Source organism: Rhinolophus sinicus, linkage group LG15 (assembly GCF_036562045.2).
Source record: "Rhinolophus sinicus isolate RSC01 linkage group LG15, ASM3656204v1, whole genome shotgun sequence".
NCBI lineage: Eukaryota > Metazoa > Chordata > Mammalia > Chiroptera > Rhinolophidae > Rhinolophus > Rhinolophus sinicus.
This window is the reverse complement of record NC_133764.1, coordinates 46663308-46684549: the sequence shown is the minus strand read 5'-3', so window position 1 is coordinate 46684549 and position 21242 is coordinate 46663308. Positions and strand designations below refer to the sequence as shown.

Here is a 21242-nt window from a genome sequence, read left to right as displayed (position 1 = left end):
CTTCCCTCAAGAGGCCAGGCTGGAGAGGGTGGTTTTTTCTTCTGAGTTCATGTTTTTAATTGGCTCAAATTACAAAGGTCCCCAAGGAGGCCCTGGGAGGAGGGAGAGAACCTGGGAGAGGCAGAGGTTCACTGCCAGCACCCACCATCCCCACGTGCCACCCACTCCCCCACAAGTACATGTGGAAAAAGGTCCCAGACCCTTTAAATAATGCTAAAAAACCTTGACGAGAGCAGGCCGCTGAAAGGGCTCCTGTACCTTACCACCAGTGACAAGGCTGCTCTGGTCTCCATCCTGCCCAGAGCCCTGGCCCTCACCCACCAAGGCGGAGGCTCCCAATCCAGATGCTGTCCCCAGCTTGGCAGGGGACAGAGGACCTCCTTTGCTAGGAGGCAGGGACGCCATGCCTGTAAACATCAGCAGGACACAACCCACCTGCCGTAGTGGCAGTGCCCCGGGGCCCAGATGCTTTCCACCCCACAGCCTGCTTGTGGCCGTGGCTCCCAGCCACAGCGAAGTGTGGTGGAGGGTGGCAGCTTGGGGCCAGGGGGCTGCCGTGAGAGGACATTTCTCTCTCCCACTGCTTGAGGCCAGGTCCTTTGCAGGCAGCCCCACGGCCTCTCTCTCTGGCTCCAGAGGCTGTGGTGACAGGACCCTGGCCGACAGGGTGGTGAGAGGGCATGGTTATGCCCGGGCCCCCAGCTCACTGACGCGCTGCCGCAGGTGAAAGGCAAATTCAAACATGGTGGCTGCAAGGCTCTGGTGGATGAGGTACCTGGGCAGGTGACCCTGGGGAAGGCGGGAAGGAGTTCCAGGATGGCTTGTCCCCAGCAGGGGCTCCCCCCTCCACTGGCACCAGCAGGGAGCGCTGGGGCTAGAATGCAGGTGCAGCTCTGGAATGCAGCCTGGGCCACCCTCTCCCCCTCAACCCTGGCAAGAAGAACATGCTGTGCCCAAGTCTTGGCACCAGCTACATAGACCCGGAAAGGGCTGGGCTGGCAGCTAGCCACCCCTCCTTGGGGCCTCAGGAGCCAGAGGTAAGAACCAGGAGGCACAGGCCCTCCAGTAACTCAGGGCAAGACCATCCAGACACTGCCCCAAATTTGTGAGTAAGAAAGGAGGCAGGGAGTCGGGGAGACGCTGAGCAGGGCAGGGAGCTCCCAAGGTCACACAGCCCCCTGCACTCCACCAAGCCTGCCCTGTAGCCCCAGCACCCCCACCTTGAGATCTGTATTAAGGATCCAGATGAAAGTGCAGACATGGGGGTTACTGGTCGACTTGAGCACGATGAAGCCCCCAGGACCATTCTCTCCCCTAAGGAGAGAGGTACAATTGGGGGGACCTTGGAACCAGGCAAGGCCCCTGGCTCCCCACCCTATTCTTAGCCCATCTTGGACTGGGGTGGAAGACAGAAGGGAGCTGCTGACCTAGCAACTGCTACCCTGCCTGAGCAGGGGCCAGGACAGGTGTCTCAGAGGCCACAGCCCTCCATCCCCACCCACCACGTGATGCTCGCAGCCTGCCAATGTTTGCACACTCCCCTTCCAGGTCACCACCCTCCAAGCTCTCCCAGCTGGGAGCTCACCACCTTCCCAGCCCTCATCTACTCTGTCCAGTGATTCTAGGTCAACTCTAGCTGGAGGGGGTGGGCTGCTCTGGCCCGTCTCACCCCTGCTAAACTCAGTGGACAGTGTAGTGCTGGTGGGCTCCAGGAGGGGGCGCCCTCTCAGGAGGCAGTCAAGGCCTGAGCTGCATGGTTCACATCCTGTGGTCATTTAATTTGCCCACAGCTCCACTGAGCACTCTTTTTTTTTAAGGAGGGAGCACCTCACAGGGGCCCATGCGGTGATCGAACCAGCAACCTTGCTGTTATCAGCACCACGCTCTAACCAATGGAGCTAACCAGACACCCCTCCACTGAGCACTCTTAAGCCCACTCCAAAAATAAGGAATTCGGCACCCCAGGAGGAAACAAGCTTGCCCATCATCACCCAGCAGGACTGTGGTTGTGCCAAGAGCAGAACCTCTGTCTGATACTCAAAGAACAGTGCTCTCTGCAGAAGTCCAGGAAGGATGGGGGAGTGAGTGGGGTAGCGGGAGGAGGCCGGCCGCCTGCAGCACGGGTGCACAGAGAACTGCAGGACGCCCTGGAACAGGCCGCAGGAAAAGTGAAACTCTGCTTCCTCTGGCGAGACCTCCGAGCTCTCCAGGACAAAGGCAGGGGAGAAGATGAGGAAAGGGGACTCGAGTCTCCTCAGGAAGGAAGTTCAGCTCCAGGACGCAGAGCCTACTGCTCAGGTTGCCCCGACTAGTGCCGCCGCATGGCTCCCAGCCCTATTCCTCGTCCCTGGTCTACACCCTCCAGCATGAGTGGCGCGGTTCCAGCCATTATTCCCCAAGTCTCCAGCCAACAGAGCAGCCGATTAGCGGGATTAGGAGTCGGGAGGGGTAAAGCCCAGTGGGCCAGGGGCTAGGAAGGCGGCCTCAGCAGGAGTAAGTGCCCAGCTGAACATACTATACCCTGCCCTGTCCTCACAGCCACTGGGGGAGGGGCTAGCGGGGCTCACCTGACATATTTGTGTGTAGGGGGCTTGGTGCAATGGGTCGCGGCGATGCCTGACGACAGGTATCGATCTCTGCGCCTCTCAATGCGTCGGACATTCACAAAGTCCCTGGAGGAGGGAGAGTTAGGTCAGGGGGTGCCAAGCCCAAGATGCAGGGGTAGGAGGCCTGCCTGGGAGGAGGAGCTTCGTGGCAACGCACCTGGGGGAGACCACACCGCCCGCAGCCCCTGCGGATACATCATAGGAGATGAGGGTGTTGTCTTCCACTCGCTGCAGGATCTGTGGGGCGTCAGGGGAGACATGAGGTGCAGCGTACCCCAGGGGAACCCCAGGGACAGGATCCCAGCACTTCAGGAAACCCCCAGGCCAGCCTGCTCTCTGCTCAGGTCCCTTTATTAAGAGCCATTCCCATTCGCGGGCCCTGGGCTGGGCACTGTGAGCACTCCTTTTCATTTTCCCACCCTGTCCAGGAAGCACTATTGCCATCACCCCCGTTTTACAGATGGGAAAGCTGAGGCACACAGCAGTTCAATGCTATGACCCAGGACCCCCGGGGGGTAACTGGTCATACTGGGGTATGATGGCCCTGCCCCGCCATGTCGCTCGCCTCTGCCCTGAGAAGTGGCCAGGCCAGGCCCCCGGCTCGGCTCACCTGGCAGGCGGTCACTGTCTTATTCCACAGCACCATCCTCTCAGGCTGCAGAATCACTTCCTGGTACACAAGCTCCGCGGGGCAGGCCAGGACGGTCTGGGGCAGGGCGGGCGGAGGGCTGGGTGGTGCCAGCTGTGCTCAGGCACACCCGCCCTTCCCTCGTGGAGGGGAGAAACCTGCCAGAAGGCCCCTCGGCCTCTTCCCGGAGTCCCAGACTGAGCAGGAGGCTCCAGAACATGCCAGAACACCCATTTCCCTCACTCACCTTCAGGATGAATGTCTTGCCATGAAAGGGAACCTCGATGGTGTATACAGTATCCCCATATTCCTATGGGCGGGACAAAAGGGTGGGTGGAGGGTGGGAGAGGGCATGGGGGTCTGGTGGCACAGGAATGGGTGACAGGTAAGTCAGGTTTTTAACAGCTCAGGGCAGAAAACTCCAGGAATCTGGGGATATTTGAGTAGCCGTTAAAAAACAGTGGTTCTGACAAATGTCCAGCAATAAGGAGAGAAAGGCTTTTGCTATCAAGTTAAAAGACAGGAGCACAGCTGTGGCTGCAACCACGAAGAACCGTGTCTCCAGGCCAACAAGGGCTGCCAGAGGAACTGGCCAGAGAAAGGGACAGGGATGTTTTCCCCATTTTCCAAGCCCTCTGCCATCCTTTCAGATAATACTGTTTTGATCATGAAACAAAACACCAGACACAGGGCAGAAGCCTGGCTTCCCCTTCAAAGCTGAGCTGAGAGCAGAGCAGCAGGGAGGTGAGGGCAGGGGGGTGTTTAGGGGGGGAGCAGGGGGGAGGGGCACTAGAGACATCCAATCCATCCTGACCTCCTACCATGTGGCCAAACCCAGGGCCCAGCCCCACCTCCTAGGGCAGGGATATGGTTCCAACCCGGGTAATCCTTGGGCTTATTTCTCAGGCCTCAGAAAAGGGAACGAAAACTCCCAACACATATGGGCGAGTCAGGTGGGAGAGGTTTCTTACATTATTCTTCTCAAACTTCCAGTTCTCCTCTTGGGCCAAAATCTGATCCACCACCGCCGTGGCCTCCTTCCCCTGGCGGATGTACTCCCGCTCCTGGCGAGGGATGGGAGGCAGGATGGGGTCAGCCTGGGGTCACCTTGTTTGTGGCTGGTTCTTTCTCTAGACACTCCACACATCCCGTGGAAGCCTGACCCAGCCACGTGGGGTGTGACTGGTCTCCTGGGCCCTGCAGGATTCCTGGGGCCAGGAGCTGTGGCTGTAGCTGCTCCCCACTGGTTCCCAGGCATGAGGTAGACCAGTGGGCTTGACAGATAGTGTGGTCAACACTCAGATGGGCACTGACCGGCATTCAGGCTGCTGCGGTCTACCCTCGGCTGGGAAGCCCCTGCCCATCCTGGCTGAGGCCAGTGCTGGCCACTCTGAAGGCAGGGTGGGGGCGGGCAGCCAAATACCTGGGCAGAGAAGCTTTTCTTCCCAACAACTTCTTCGTCTGATTCATTGTCAGACCCTGCAGAGAACAAGCACCGATGACAATGGGAAGAGGTGGGGAGGTATGAGGATTCGGGTATAAATGCAGGACGTGGGGCGTATAGAAGTGTGTGTGGGAGGCTGGCTTTCCCCAGGGAACCAACCGATAGAAGGACTAGAAAGAACAGATCCAGCCCAGCCCACTCCTTATAAATCCCCTCCCTGAAGGCAGTTTCCCCACCCACCAGCCCATCACCTGCAAAAGATTCTGGGGGTGAATAGAACTGGCCCTCGGACAGAGCTCCGGAGAAGAGCAGGGGTCCACGGATGACAGAGGCCTGGGCAGCAAGATACCCTGGGAAAGCAGACATGGGCAGCCATTGTCCCAGACCAAGGACGTTAGGCCTTAGCAGCCTGGGGTTCCCCTGCCCCGGACTAACTCTTGGAAGCTGCTCGGGTTGGCAAGATGGCTCAGAAGTGGCTCCATGGGCTGACACTGTCCTCTCTTGGGGCTGGGATGACCCTCGCTGCCCCCACCCCTAGCACTCACATCGCTCCTCCTCTGCTTCCTGGGGTAGGACTTTGAAGTCAAGGAACCAGGTCTCCAACCAGGCAAGGACAAAGGAGACGATGGGGAGCAGGTAACCGAATGCCCCTTTGCTGAGCAGCTGTGGAGGGAGGATGCTGAGCTCCATGCAGGGGGTCACCCCAAACCAACCCAGAGCACAGGCCCCTCCTGGGGCTACCAACTCTGGCATACAACCCACTCTGGGTACAGGCTGCTTGGGGACCCTCTACGGCACATGCCTCTGGATGGATGAATGGATTCTATAGCAGGATAAACTAAGGTTAGGCTGGAGGAAGAAGAATTTTCTGTTCTTGGGGCTGCCAGGGGGCAAGTGGGAGAAGCCAGTGAAGACAATTCCTTGGAAATATCAAAGGACCGGATATCCCCTCACCCCAACCTTGACAACAAGGGCAGACACCCAAAATGAGAGAAATAGTCCCTTAGGAGAAGTCCATCCCGCAGGCCACGCCCACCCGACCAGCCAAACCCCGAGCCCCTGACCTGAGAGAGGATGACCTTGACGATGAGAAAGGCACTGGACACCAGCGTGGTGACCTGTCCAGGGGAGGGTGGATGGAGAGAGGGGAAACGGAGGCTGGCGAGTGAGTCTGCACTCCCTCCCTTGCACCAGCCTCACCAGGGCCCCAGAGCTGCCCGGAAAGTGGCATCTTACCGCAATCACCCACCAGTGCTGGAGCCGCAGCACCGCGTAGCCCAAGAGTAGTCCTGAGAAGCGGAAGAAGGCCAAGACCTGGGGTGGGGAGGGGCAGGGAAGCCATCACATGCAAGCTGATGTCCCTTACCCCTGCTGAAGGCTGGCATCGCCTCCAGTCCTGCTCCCCCCAGGGCCCCTCCACATGGGTGTGCACGCCTCAGGAAAGAATGGCTGAGTCAGTGTTTCTCTGGAGACAATTTGGATGTGACCTTCTTGCACAGGGTCTTGTCTTCCCCTCCCATGGGGGCTCTCTGAAGTTGGGCCCTCATTTAAGAAGCTTTTTGCAGACTGAAGGTTCCCTGAGGATGGCAGCCAAGTCTCCCTGATCAGGTGACAACGTGCGTCGCCGAAAGAAGAGAGTCCAGCCAGAGTCATGTCCCTCCCTGCCCCCAGGACCCTAAGGTCACTCACAAAGATGTCAAAGAAGGAAGTTTTAAAGTTGTATTGGATGATCTCCTGTTCCAGGTTCTTCCGGATACCTGTGTTGGTCTGAAAGAGAGAGATACGAACAGCTCTGCAGGCAGAATCCAATCCCCGGGGCTGCCCCTCACCTCCCAGAATGGGGAAGCGCAGCGGGAGGGTGAAGCTTGGAGGAGAGGCTGTAAATGCTAAGCCACCACCCAAGGAGGTCCCCGAAGCACCAAGGGAGCTCAGCTAGGGGCCTGGGACCCCAGCACTAATAGGATCCAGGCAGCCCAGAAAGGCAGGGCTGGGCTCAGGCACTGATGCTTGTGGGCACACCGCCCAGGAAGCGGTAGGCTTGGAGGGCCTCGGGGCCATGCAGAGGACGCGATGGGCTATGCAGGTAGGCAGGGCTGGCAGACAGGGCGCTGGGAGCCTGCCCTGCACATAATTTCATCTCCCTCCCACCAGTGCAGTGCACATCTTTCTAGCCAACCATCCATCTGGGGTGATGGGGGCTGGGGTGGGCAGTGGTGTCAGACGGAGCCCCAGGTGGCAAATCAATTGATTAGGTTTGTGCTTAATGGGTAAAATCCATCACCCTGCTGGAGAGGACAGTGTGGAGAGTGGGCAGACTTGTCCCTGCCCCTGTTCCTGCCCTAGCCTCCCACACTTTTCCAGTGAGACCTCTGAGACCTGGCTAGGGAGTGAGGGGGCGTGGTTAGGTGCCAAAAGCCAAGCTGCAGCCTGAGGGGGTAGACCCTTCACAGCCACGCAGACTGGGGCTTCTAATCCCTGGTAGATGATCTGAATCGGGGTGAGGGGGCTTGTTAAAGATGTAGCTGTTCAGACCACCGAGTCTGAATCTCAGGCTGAGCTGAGCATCTGAAATCTTTATAAAGCTCCCGTGTGATTCTGATACTCTATGGACTGCCTCCCCACCCCCACCCCGACACGAGAAACCCCCTGCACATTCCCACCAGGTGCCTCTACCTCAGGACCACTCTGAGCCCCCCAGAGTCCAACACCCCCATGCCCTGGCCTGACACCCCACCCTTCCCCACCCAGGCCCTCCTTTTTCTCCTCAGATGGCTCTCTCTTGGGCTCCACAGCCCCTCCCACCCCTAAGAGTCCCTACCCTCACAGCTCTGTCCTCTGCCCTTCTCTGTCCAGAGAACTCTCCTTCCCTTCCACCTGGGCACCCGCCTGTGCTGACTGCATCAGGACTCAGGAGAGCCGAGTTCCGGTCCCCCCTTGGCCAGTATCTGGTGGCGAGACCTAGTGCAGCTCTTGTAACCCTGCTGGGGCCCTTGTGTCCACTGGGCAACACACAGTCTGTTAGAGAACTAAAAATATATAAGCTCCAAAATACGAAAGTAAAACTACAAAACTGAAAATTAATAAAATTTTAATTAAGTGTCCACCAAGCGATACATTATGGTAACTCTACTAATTGTTAAGTCTAGCGTTCTGAAATTTCATGACATTTGAAAACAATTTGGAGGTTTGGTTTTCTCACTTTGCAAGAAATGCCAAGTATGCATGACTGCTGAGCTATTACAGCCAATACAGCCAGATAATTTCAAAAGTAAAGTTATCAAAATATTTTCAGCTCTTTTCTGGAAAGAAAATATATATTGAATGAAGGATGTGGGTCGCTTCAGTGCTTGCTTTGATGTTGAATGGGACCTTCAAAAGGAAGAATGCTGAGACCTCAGAACCTCTTTGAACGGCCGCAAACTTTGCTGGGCCTCAGCTTTTTCATCAGTAAGATGGTCCCTAAGGTCCCCTGTGGCTGTGGTTCTATGTCGCTGAAGGTGCCAGCTCATCTCTGTGCACAAGGGACAGTCACCCTCAGAGCCCTACCTTGCCCTCCAGCTCAATATGCCCAGAATCAAACTTACCCTCTTCACTCCTAAACCAGCCCCTTCTCCAAACTCCTCAGTTCTATCAACAAAGTCATCATTTTCCTGTCACCCGAGCTTGACACCTGGAGGAAGAGCATCTGCCGTCCAGAACTCTGACTCACTTTGCAGGGGAAAAAGAGGGGAGGCTCAGAGAGGCTCCCTTGCCGAGGTCACAGCTAATACAGAGGAGGAGAAGGCACAGGGCCGAGTCTGGGGTGCCCTACTCCCCCAACTCCCGCCTCTGCGGTCAGGTCCTGCCCTGCCCGCTGGCCAAGCACGGCACGGGGGAAGAGGGGTGCTGACCCTGCACTGAGGGCAGCTCCGTCTCCAGGCTGCTGGGTGGCATCTCACCAAACCCGGAGAGGCCAAACTGGGGGGCCCTGGAGGAGTCTCCATAATGGGGAGGGGGAACTGTGAATTTTTCCTGTCTGCTCCCCACTGTGCTCTGCTTTCAGCCCAGTGCCGGGGACACAGCAGGGGCTCAAAAACTGTTTGCTGAATGAATGAATGAAGCCAGACAGCAATGTAGGGCAGAAAGAAGACAAAGGTTTCAGTAGCTCAACCAGAGCTGGTTGGGGTCTCCCCTCCTTTCTCAAGAGTGTCCACTAGGGGAGCAGTATGGCACAGAGATCAAGAGCAAACTCTGGAGCCAGAGGGTGTGGGTTCAAACCTGCCTCCTTCACATACTTGCTGAGAGACCTTAGACAAGTGACTCAACCCCTCTGAGCTTCATTTTCTTTCTCCGATAGGTGAGGACAGCTGTCCTTCCCCTTCTTCATTTTACTATCTAAGGCCCAGGTGTCCCCACCAAGACGGCTGTGCCCCCAGCCTCAACCCCACTCACATTCAGCTCAATGATCCAGAGCAGGGAGATGAAGAGCAGGTCGAAGGTGACAAAGAGGCAGAAGGTGCGGCGGACATCAGAGATCGTCTGGCGCTTCTCAGGAGGTGGCAGGAGGAAGTGCGACGAGAGGCTCTGGCTGTGGGACAGCGATGAGCCAAGAGAGGCCACAGCCGGCAGGCTACGCTCCAGGTCGCGGGCCAAATCCCCAGACAGTTTGTTCATCCTGGTGGGCCCCCACCTCAAGGTGGGGAGGGCGGGGCCTCAGAAGCACACCTGGGGGGAGTCGGGGTGTCAGGGTCCTGGAGGTCCGGTTCACCAATATCATCCCTTCATGCACAGCCTCCAGGGACCCCATTTGCTCCCAAACACGTCTGCCGCAGCCCCCTACCCTGTCCCAAACCCAGTCCAGGGCCCTCTCTGCCCAAATTCCCCCCAGCAGCCTGACTTCCGGGCTAGAGAGGTTTGAGAATCCCTCTCATTCGGTCCTCCTTCCTCACCACCCCCTGCAAAGCCGCGTGGCCCCACACTTCACCTGTGGAGGGCTTGGGGTCCTCCCCAGTGCCTGGGGGCACAGCCTACTCTGGCCAAACCCAGCCCTGTGGTTCAGCCTCTGGTCCTGTCAACAGGCTCCCTCGGCCTGCACCCACCCCCAGGGAGGAGAGGGCCCAAAGCTCTGTTCTTTGTTTTCCAAGCACAAAGCCACATTCCCTCCCAGCAGCCAGCCCTATCCTCCCACCCCCGGTCCATGGCAACTGGGAGGGACCTCTAGAGCAATGCTCGGCACTGGGACAGCGGGTATGGAGGAAGGACGTCTTGGTCCCTTCTCTCTAGCGCTGTCCCCCAACCCCTACCTCTGCCCCAACCACCGCAGGCGCTCCTCTGGACACTACAACTTCCCCCTAAGGGGCGTCTCCAGGCTGCCTCTCTCACCCTGCAACAACAACCAGAGAAAGCTTTTCAAAACATAAATCAGATCCTGCCATTCCCCACTTACAACCCTCCAAAGGCTCCCACGGGTCCTTGGATAACAGCCCTCCTCACGTGCCTTTGCAGTCTAGGCCTGCGGGGTGTGGCTCGACCATGCTCCTCTTGCAGCTCCTCTCAGGAGGACTGCCCCCGTCTCACTACCACTGCCAGCCTGGCCTGCGTTCAGATCCTGCAGAGTGGCAGCCGAGTCCGGCCTCGGGGCCTTGAACCTGGCTCTCTCAGCTGCTGCGGGGAATGTTCTTCCTGTCCTTTCAACTGGCTGCTCCAAAGCCCTCTCCTCGGAGCCTCCCACCCTCCCGCTCCCAGTCACAGTGTCATATATGTACATTCTTCAGTGAACTCATCACTGAAATGATCTTATTTGTTGTTCCGCAAACGCCACGGGTGCAGGGTCTTTACCAGACTTGGTCACTGCCGTCTCTTAGCGCCTAGCACAATGGCTGGCGCCTAACAGCTGCTGAATAATTGACTGTTGATCCAGAGGCTCCCCTGGCCCTCAGCAACGTGCTATGCAGAGAGGACCAGGGCAGACCCTAAAGAGAACAAGAATCAGCCACTACCCAAGGCTCCACTGCCCAGAGAACACTACCCACAGCCGACACTGTTTCAGGCCGACTCAGGCCGACACAGGGCAGGATGGTTCTTTCTATTCTACAGATTAGACAAGGCTCAGAAAGGTAAACAGACTTACTTATCCCTTAACTGCCTGTGCAACCCTAAGGCTGAAATTCTCAAGAACCCTAGAGACAAAAGGGGTCCCGGGGCACTCCCTCCCTACAGCCCCCAGGCCTAAGGTCTCCACTCCATCAACTGGCTGACAAGGGACCAACGAGGCCCTGTGCCCTGGATGGGGGAAGAAAAGGTTCGGCCCAGAGCCAGAGAGGAGCTGACTGAATGTGGTGGGGCCTGAACTTCTGGGACTCCATCAAGAGTGTCCCTGAGTCTTCTCACAGGTCAACACCAGGGAACAGACTTGGGGCCAGTGGAAAGGGAACCATAGATGCTTGTCCCTGACCTTAAGAAGGCAAGATCTAACCAGTCTCTCTCCTGATTCATTGTTTCCTTTAAACTTTTGCTATGTCTACTACCTGCCACAGCCCCCTCAATCTACTAGGCCCAAAACAAGACTCTAGTTGGTGGCTAGCAGGAGGTTCTGAGCAAGCCAGCTGGTCTATCCCTCTGCCTCTGCATAAGTCCCAGTGGACAGGAGCTGATGGCTCTCAGCACAGGCACCAGCTCACGGCCACCCCCCAATACCACACTCTTGGGGGCCCCCAGGACAAGCTCATCTGGAGGGTATTGAAGGAAAGCCGGGCCCAGCTCCGGAAGGAGGCTGTCAGAGGAGGATGTGACCAGCCACCGGCAATGACCCCCCAGCATCTATCAGCCAGACCTGGTGCCAGACGGCACGATCAGGGCATCCCTCACTGCGACAGGGCCACAGCTCCAGGGCAGGTGACATTTCCTCTCTCCAACAGCCCTCTTATCTCCTGCCAGACCTGTCTCCATCTCTCCCCTTTCCTGTCTGTCTCACAAACTACCTTTCTAGCTTTTCATTCTAAGTGTCTTTGTACCCCCTCTCCCGCACCCATCATTACTTCGCCAGCTCTCTGGGTCTTCCTTCCCATCTCGCTCCCTTTTATGAGTCTTCCTCTCCAGCCCCATTAGATCAGCGTCTCTCTCCCTTTCTCCAGTTTTCTCTTTAGCTCCTTCTCTTCTCTATCTGCCTTCACCCTGTCTCTCTCTCCCTCTTCCCTATCTCGCTGCAAGACGCTATGGCTTCCTTACTCCTAGTCTGCTCCAGTGTCCATCTGTCTTTCCCCCTGGCTTTCTCCCTCCCTCCCTGGGGACAGGATTTGGGTGGCAGCAGCTTGGGTGTGAGAGGCACTCAGAGTGGCAATAGCACTGACACATACTCAGACATCCCTGTTGAAGCGAGAGACACAGATGGAGGCTGAGAGCAGAGGTGTCACGGAGCCTGGGAGCTGCAGACGCAAGGGTATGCGGGAGCCAAGCATGGGGGCTCTGAAGGGGATGGGGATGGCTGGCCAAGAGTTGGGGGGGTTCTATAGCACCCTCCCCCATGACAGCAGCTCAGAGTCCAAATATGCCAGAGCTTGTAGAGTAAAACGAGCCCAGTCTTGGCACAGCCACTAATCCCGAGTAACTTTGGGCAAGTCCTTTTCACCAAGGAAAAAGGTCAGTGTTTTCTTTTAAAACCCCTTTTAAGAGAGACTTAATAAAATAAAATCTTACTTGGAACTTCAATATATAAAACAGATAAAAAGAGGACTGTCGTGGAGCCTGCCACAGAAAGTGGCCACAGAGAGCCCCACTAGTCAGCCTTTCCTCGAACCCTGGGATCACCCCTGGGGCACCTCCTTGGGTGCACGCACTCAGATGGCTTCAAAAGGCCTTTGAGCTCCCTCAGACCACCTGCCAGTCTAAGAGGTGAAAAACATCTTGCCTTGGAACTGCGCTTAGCAGTCCCCAAAGCACTTGTTCTCTGGTCCTTGAGGGCGGAAGGTGGCAGTGCCAGCAGAACAACTAGACTTGGCTTCCACCCCACAGCGCCCACCCTCCTGATAAGGGGGAGGCAGGAATGAGTGTTGTGAGGCTGCCACCCAGCCCCGTGGGAGCAGCACTCCCCTGCCAAGCCCACCACCTGCTGTCACCGGCCCCTCCCATGCACCTTCAGAGGTGTCAGGAGTGGAATGGCACATGTGGCGTGAAGGAGTCCACACAGGATGGCTACAGACTTGACACTGGATGTGTGTTTGCGGAAGCTGAACTGCTAAGGCTTGGGGGGAGTGGGAGGGAGGGAATTGGAGGTTTTATCACCCTAGGTTGGAAAGGAAAGGAGGGTGGAGAGGAATAGGCAAGTGGGTCTCTGGCACAGTGGAAAGCTCCTGAAGCAAAGGGGAGGGGTGGGCATGGGCCCTCACACCCCCTCCCAGGCCTTGTCTTACTCACCAGGAAATGCTACTACCGCCCAATTGCAATAGGAGCTTTGGGGTAGGGTCCTGGACTCAGGGCAGACAACAGCAGGCAGAAAAGAGAACTGGACTCTGAAATCAGGGTTCAAATCTCAGTCTTCCCTTAACTAGCTGTCGGATCTGGGGCAAATATAAGCATTCTGAGATTCAGTTTCTTCAGTTGCATTAAATAAAGGCAACAATAATATACAGTAAGTCCTCACTTAACCTCATCGATAGTTTCTGTGACTTTGAGACAATGCATAATGAAACTAATTGATATAAACAAGAGTTAAGTTCCTACGGCAACTTCTAATGAAACAATGTTGAACCAAACAACATTTGAGGACCTGCTGTACTTAATGCCACAGACATACACTTAAAAATGGTTAAGATGGGGGGCAGCCGAATGGCTCAGCTGGTTAGAGCGTGAGCTCTGAACAACAGGGTTGCCGGTTCGATTCTCACATGGGCCAGTGGGCTGCGCCCTCCACAACTAGATTGAAGGACGACGACTTGGAGATGATGGGCCCTGGAGAAACACACTGTTCCCCAATAAAAAAATAAAAAATAAAAAAAAGCTTATCACCTATGTTAAAAAAAATGGTTAAGATGGTAAATGTTATGCTATGTGTATTTTACCACAATAAAAAAGGCAACAATAATTGCTACCTTCTAGGGCTGGCATCTATGTAAGTGTCAAGAGGAAGTAGGCAGGTGCTTGGTCAGTGGTGGTTGAAATGGTCAGTGGTGGCAAGGCCATCCAGGTGAGAGGGAAATTAAGTGTGTGTGTATGTGTGTGGGTGTGTGGGGGGGAGGGCTTATATGCTACAGTGATGTGTAATACAATCTCCCCAAAAGGCCTGGGTTCAAATTTGAGCTCTACAATTCACCTGCCAGGTGACCTAGAACAAGCTCTCTGAGCCTCAGTCCAAGTTCCCTCATCTATACATAAAAAGGGCCAAGATATTCCAGCTTTAGGCAAAGGTGAATTCCCAGGTGGGGGTGGGGGCAGGAAGTGGGGGCCAAGTTCCCTCATCTATACATAAAAAGGGCCAAGATATTCCAGCTTTAGGCAAAGGTGAATTCCCAGGTGGGGGTGGGGGCAGGAAGTGGGGGGGGACTGTTCTGGCTCCCCGCACAGGATCTGGCTGGGGGGGAGTACCAGACCTGATCTCGAATACTACCCCTTCCCACCAGTGCCCAGCCCCACTGCAGTCCCAAGCTTCTGTCTCCTCTCCTTACCACCCACCGCCAGGTTCCGATTTCCAGTTCTAAGTGGCAGGGGTACAGAAGGGTTCCTTGCCAGCCCTCAGTCACACCCCAGGCTAGAAGCTCCAGTCATCTCTCTGCAGCTCAACACCCCAGCTGCCGGCAGCTCCCAGCTGGTGTTTCCTGGCCGAGGCAAGGCTGCAATTTGAACAATGCCCCTTACTGTGCAAGCCTCAGGGCTGCATCTGGAATCTGGGGATACCTGTCTTGATCCTGGGCTGTCTGGGGCATCAGAGGAGATAGCAATGCAGAGGAAGTGCATAGAATAGTGGTGGGCACCAGAGTAAGTGCATTAGACATTCACCTCTGCCACGTGAGCCTTCTTGCCCTTTCCCACCTCCCAACCTCCTCTGGAGGGCTGGGCCACATTGTGCAAGGACCAGTTAAGAATTTGTTCCACAGAGCTGTGCTCTGTGAACTCAGGATAGGGGAACAAATCTCATCTATATCCAGAAATAGTCCACATTTCTGGGCAGTGTGGCTTCTCCAAACCCTCTCCCAGGGCCGAGGAGACAGTGGACACATGCACTCAATACCTCCCCCGCTCTGCATCCTCAGCAAGTACTAGCATTAGCTCCACCCAGCCAAAGGGGCTTTCCAGTGGGTCCCTAACTCAGCACAAATCGGGAGGAATCAGTGACACCAAGAAAAAACTGGACTCCAAACCGGAAGGTTCACATCCTGGATTCCCACATTACTAGTCACGGAACCTCTCTGTGCCTCAGTTTTCTTCTCTGTGAAATGGGGATAACAACACTTACTACAGGATTATAAGGATTAATGACTTATTAAAAGTAATGGCCTAGAACAGTCTCTGACACAGAGGATTAGCTAGTACGACATCCCTGCCTCTTCTCTAGAGGAAGACACAAGTCTTGAGCTATGACTGCCTCCGTGAGATGGCTTCAGGCCAGGGCTGGTGTTGTTCTGGGTCAAGCTGCCCTGTTAATGCCCAGGTTAATGGTGAATCCACAGATGGGCAGAGGCAGAGGCTCTGGGTGTGGAACAGGTTGGCCTTTGGCCAGCCTGAGAGGTAGCTGGTTTAGGGAGGGAGGAGAGCAGACCAAACGGGCCTGCGGTCCATCCAGACGGGCCAGCACAGAAGAAACACATCCAGCTGGCCGTGGCCCATGTGGCAGCCTGCAGACACCCTCTCCTTTACTCATCACCACCCCCACCCCCAAGAACTATAGCGATGGGATAGGTGGAGGAGACTGAAGCTTGGAGAGGCCTGCCCCGTCTCCCAGCCAGGATGGGGCAGAGCTGACCCCAGAGACACAGAGGCTTCCTCCCCATGCTGGACTGGGACCCACTAAATCCAAATGCGACTGCTGTCTCCAAAGCCTCTTCTAGACAGGAAGCAAGGTGTCAAAAGACCCCAAAGAGGTTACTAGCCACCCAGCTAGGGCCTGTGGAGAGCCCAGTGTCCTCCCTTCCACATCCAAACCACCCACAAATCCTGTTGGCTCTTCCTTCGAAATCCACCCAGCATCTGCCCACTGCTCACCACGACCACCACGTCACCCGCCCACTGTCATCTCCCACTTGCTGTAGCTTCCTGACCACCCCGTTGTCCTTGTCCCAAGTCTATTCTCAACACAGCAGCCAGAGTGAGCAGAGAAAAGTCAAACCGCACCTCCCCAACGCCCCAAACCTCTAATGGCTTCCGGCTGACCCAGAGTAAAGGCCAAAGTATCTACCCTGGCCTCCAAGCACCCGCTTCCCCTGGCCCCTTCCCCTTGAACCCTCTGCTGCAGCCCCTCTGTTCCTTGGGCCCATCTTGCACCTCCTGTCCTCCGTCTGGAGCGCCTCCGCCAGGTCTCCGCATTGTTCCCTTCCTCCATTCTGGTCTCTGTGTCCCTATGGAGAGGCCTTCCCTGAACTCCCTATTTAGCCTCAGCCTTCATCCTCTCACCCTGCTTGTTCCCCACCGCACTCATCACCCTAGACACAGTATGTGTTTAGCAGTCTGTGTTTACTGCCTGTCTTCTCCCACTGGAACGCCAACTTCATGAGAGCAGGGACTCCCAGTGCTGTGCTCACTGCCACACGCCCAGCACCCAGAATAGCACCAGGCTTATAGTGGCCACGCAGGAAATGTGCTGAAGGACGATTTACACCCTTCCTCACAGGTACGCATGCACACACAAACGCCTTGTCCGGTCTAGACTGCCCCTCCTGGAGCTGGACTCCACCCTCTGCTGATGTCGCGCCCTGCCCAGAGGCCAGACACCCCTTCAACCAGTGGGCAAGAGGAACTGGTTTCCTGGACACCCTTAGGCAGCGTGATTGCTCCCCTCCCCTTCCTGAGCCCAGACTTGCAGGAAAAGGACTGGAGGTGAGTTAAATTCCTTAGCAAAGGTCAAGGAGGAAGGACTCTGCTCACTTGGCAAGACCCAGCACTCCTCTCTTGCTTTGAGGGGTAATACCCCTCCCCCAATACTCTCCCAACCAGTGGCTGCTACAAGGACACCCAAGGCCTGCTGGTCTCCCTTCTGTGCGTCCACTCCCCGCTTCCTCATTCTAGAATGACCTCCTCCCCCTGGGGGAGAACTCTTGACTCTGCAGAGACAAGTTCAAATATCATCTCCTGGGCAAAGCTCTCCCTTGCCCTCCAGGCTTCCCCAACTCCAGGTCTCAGGACTTTGGCTCAGCACTTCCCTTACACACAGACTTGAGGCTCAGCATCGTCTTCCCTTGAGCCCATGAATGTCTGGTCAGCATACATGTCTAGTAAGTTCACTGGTCTGTGGATCCGTAATGCCCACCCTGGGACAGGGTAAAGTGCATGGATTTGGGGTTGGTCAACAGACCTGGAGTCAAAAACCCAAGGATGTTCTTTATTAGGCTGTGTGCCCTTGACCAAATCAATCTCTGAACCTGTCTCTTCATCTATAAAATGGGGATAGCATAGTGCCTACTTCACAGAGCTATTAAAAGGATTAGAAATACCACATGCAAAATGCCTGTGCCTAATTAACAGTAGCTATTAACACTATTAGGGGCCATGGGTAGGGTTAGAGGCAGGGCCCTCTGGTCCAGGCATATCCAGCATGGCACTTTGCCCAAACTGAGGCTCCCATCAGTACTGCTGGATGGAAGGATGGGCTCTGGCCTCAGGGAGCTGACCAGGATGGCACTTATTAGGCACTAGTGTACGTCAAGGCTCAATGGCCCATGCCATCCACCTTGGCACAGTTAGCTGACTGGCCCCTGCTCCGCCCACCCACAGACAGTTTGGGATGTTCCCTGGAGAAGTAGGTGTTCACTAAGAGGAGGACATGGCGGCAGAGACAAATGAGATCTCAAAGCGAAAGCCAGGTTCCATTTCTCCCTTCCTTCTGGGGAAGTGGAAAGGGAAGAGTCAAGCCAAAACAGAAACTGTATTCATCACTGTACCCTCCCATTCCTGCCCAAGAGGGGTTCTGACAGTACAGTTTACTGGGAAACCCTAACAAACAGAACTTCTCTGCCTCCTTCCCCCTCCACATGCCAGGCCCTATTAAATGTCTGGATGCCCCAGCTGACTCTACGACCCTGGCCTACTCAGGCCCCATCCCACCCCTCAGAGCTGTTGTGTAAAACTTGAGGCTAATGAGGTCGAGTTCTCAAGGTCAGTGTGGAAAGGGCCAGTCATCCTCCAGAGAAATCTGTCATATCAGCCCACTCAAAGGAAGTTCTCCGGCAGGGGTGGGGGTGGTTCAGCTCAGACTCCTCCAGCACCAGCCCAGATGGGACAAAAGCCAGGATCAGCCACTTCTCAGCCAGAAAAAGTTCAGCGGGATATACTGGTCAGATGGGATGGCCTCCTTGTCCCTTGTTCCACTGATGTGGCAGCTGTCCCTTTGGGGGCCAGGACCCTGAGGCAGTTTCGAGAGACATCTATGGACCTAGAGTTGGGAGACAGTTCTTAAGTCCCTGCTGAGTGATTCTGACCTTACCTACAAGTCTCAGCTTCCTCATCTGAAAATGGAGCCAACAACCTCTGCCACTCACTGGAACAAATACGTGTCAAATGTACAAGATTTTAGTTCTCACCTGCACAAATCTAGGTGTGTGAGAGCCCGTTTAATGCAGCACACAGTGGCTGGGGACACTCAGTGGGCTCCCAGTCTGGTAAGGGAAGTGGATAAAAAAGAAACAGTACCACGCTGTGGTCAGCACTTTCAGGGAGGAAAGAACAAAGGACCATGGACTCCCAGAGAAATGAGCATCTCACCCAGGCTGGAGTAAGTGAGGGTAGGAAAGCCACAGGGAGGAGCCATCTGACAGAGGCCTTGAAAAATCTGTATCTGTCCCTTCTATCACTGGAGGCCTGGAGGATGAGCATTGCAGGTAGGCAGAACAGCATGAATAAAGGCCCAGCCTTAGGTCTAAAGCACAGACCCAGATACCAGGCTGACCCTACCCAGGGCCTGCCCCCAGGGCATGGTCCCCACAGGCTCCTAACCTAAGGGGGTACTTCCTCATAGCCAGTGGAGGAAAGGAATCCCCAATCTCAGCGGAGGAGGCTGCCTCTGCTCTCCTGCTCACCTCAGCTCCCTCCCCCCACAAGAGCTATGTTCAGAGGACTCAGCTCTCCATTCTCTGAGCCCACCCGGTCTCCACCTCCCTCTGGTAAACTCATCCTCTTGCACTAAGGCCTTTCACTAAATGTCGGCTCTTTTGGGAAGCCATTCTTGGCCTTTTTCTGCCTTGGGTTCCCCGAGCTTCATGCAGTTCTCTAGAATGAATGCTTGCCATGTAAATTTATCCATTTCCAGATTCATTTCCTGAGCAGACTCACAGTCTGGGTCTTTTTTACTCTTGAATCTTCATTCGATAAATCCAGATCCTGCCCTCAATGCCCTCCACCCTAGCATTTCACTTACTGAGAAAGAGCCAGGCTCTGGGGCTCTGGGACAGAATGAGAAGCCACATCAACTGTCCTTAAGCAGCTTATGAAATTAAAAGTCATAACCATTGCTCTCTCTTGTCCTTACATAAACAATAGCTAACATGTATTTATTGAGCACTCATGTGCTCAGGTTTAAGTCCTACACCCACATTATTTCATTTAATCCTCACAATAACTCTATGAGGTGGGCACATTACTATCTCAATTTCACAAATAAGGAAACTGAGGCATTGACTTCATCAAGGTCACAAAACAGTATGAGAACCCAGGAAGTCTGAGTCAGGAGTCTGAATTTTCAACCACTATGCTATTATGGAGAGGGGCTGCAGGGACACAGAGGGGCAATATTTAGCGTTTGGGTGTGGGGAGAAGGTGATCCAGAGGCTGCCTGAGCAGAGCACTAAAGGAAAAGCAGAACGTAGCCCAGCAGATAGGATAAAAGGGGCTTTCTAGGTAGAGGTGCTGTGTGTGCAAAGGCAGAGAGACACAAAATAGCAAGGTGTGGGCAAGCGCATCCGGCAATGTCATATTATTGGACCTTAGGGTGTACACAGGAGGCTCAGATCATAGAGAGCTCTGCAAATTGTGCTAGGAATTCAGCCTTCCCCGTAGGCAATGGAAAGCCATCAAAGGGTTTTAAGCAAAGTAGTGACCCTATGAGACTTGTGTATTAAGAGGATCACAAGAGTTACAGTTTGGAGACTGAGTGGCAGGCAACCAGGCCTGGAAGTTGCTGGGAAGCCACTGCAGTCATCCTGGTGAGAAACGCCACAAGGATAGTAACCGAAGGCATGGAGGTGTGAGGCCAGGTGTGAAGCATGTTCAGGAAGTTAGATGGACTAGGTCTCCTCATAGATATGAGAATTGAGGGAAAAGAGGAAATGTAAGATAATGCCCAGGTTTCTGACTGGAATGGGCAGCAGAGGAAGAATGAATCTGCAGGGGAAGAGACCATTTCAAGTTTAGACAGTGAGTTCCAGTTGAAGTGGAGCTAGAAGGCCATGTCTGGGACTCCAGGGAGGGGTTGCACTGAAGTTGTAGAGCTGAGCGGAGTTCGGTAGGCGGTGCAAAGCTGAAGCCCCCGGAATAGATGAGACCAACCAGATTCAGTGTACAGAAGGGCTGGAGCAGAGGAGAATGTGAAACTACTTCTGTCAGAGCAGTAGGAAGGAAATAAGGAGATTCTGACGCAGAGGAACCAAAAAAAAATAAGGTCACGTGTCAATTATGTCAATTAGAAATGAGTGTCAGTGCTGCGATGCACCTATCAGAACTCAGGAAAGATACTTTAAAAGGCCCTTTTTATGTCAATTAGGAAGTCATTCATTGAGATTTCCAAAGGAAGTTGGGGGAGACCGGATATCAGTGGGACGCAGACTTACAGGAACCTGTAGATTTTTTCCTGCTCATTAGGGAACCCTGACCCCTCCCCATATCCAACTCCTGCCCTTAATACAAGCTACCATCAACCCCTCGCCTTTCCCATCGCAGGGAACAGGCGGGTTTTGCAGGGCGACCCGGGACGCACTAACCGGGCCGTCTCGAGTGGGCGGGCCGCGGAGGGTCAGCGCCGTAGACCCCCGAACCCCGCGAGGGGCGGAGCAAGGCCGAGCAGAGGAAGGGGGCGGAACCTGGGACGCGGTGGGTGTGAGAAGGGTCGGACGGAACCAAGAACGGACACCGGGTAGGGAGGCGGGATCCGCTAGCAAGACACGACCCTCCTGGCACTACCTGGTCCGAGTGACTTCTGCTGGACCCACCTGCTCCATGTCAACCACCGGCCGGGCTCTTCTGCCCCAGCAGCTGTCCGGCTCCGTGGCACCCGCAGCGCCTCCGAGCGGAAGGGGATCTGGCGGCGGCGCCACTTCCGCCGCTGAGTCCGCCCTCAAGAGCGAACCGGGACGTGCGCAGGACTGCAGCCCCGCCCCTCTGCCTCAGCCTCCTCCCCCAAGTCCTCCAGCCCCACCCACAAGGGCCGGAAGTGGGGGCTGCCGCTAAAGTT

General features: G+C 55.3%; 1 protein-coding gene across 9 annotated transcripts; it reads right to left on the bottom strand.

Moving 5' to 3' along the window:
• Nucleotides 1-32: 32 nt before the first annotated feature.
• Nucleotides 33-21137, bottom strand: STARD3 (StAR related lipid transfer domain containing 3). Of its 9 annotated transcripts, XM_074320888.1 has the most exons (16): nt 21001-21134; nt 9961-10040; nt 9110-9382; nt 6368-6445; nt 5915-5992; nt 5743-5796; nt 5224-5341; nt 4930-5028; nt 4658-4713; nt 4206-4298; nt 3482-3544; nt 3217-3312; nt 2764-2843; nt 2568-2672; nt 1221-1314; nt 33-789 (listed from the first exon to the last, which is right to left on the bottom strand). In XM_074320888.1, exons 3-16 carry the CDS (start codon nt 9329-9331, stop codon nt 685-687), a joined length of 1341 nt encoding a protein of 446 aa, XP_074176989.1. In that variant the 5' UTR covers nt 9332-9382; nt 9961-10040; nt 21001-21134; the 3' UTR covers nt 33-684. The 9 variants fall into 9 exon arrangements, with proteins under 9 accessions (XP_074176989.1, XP_019603200.2, XP_074176990.1 ...); XM_019747641.2 differs by lacking the exon at nt 9961-10040 and having other exon boundaries at nt 21001-21137; XM_074320889.1 differs by lacking the exon at nt 9961-10040 and having other exon boundaries at nt 20972-21100.
• Nucleotides 21138-21242: the final 105 nt, after the last annotated feature.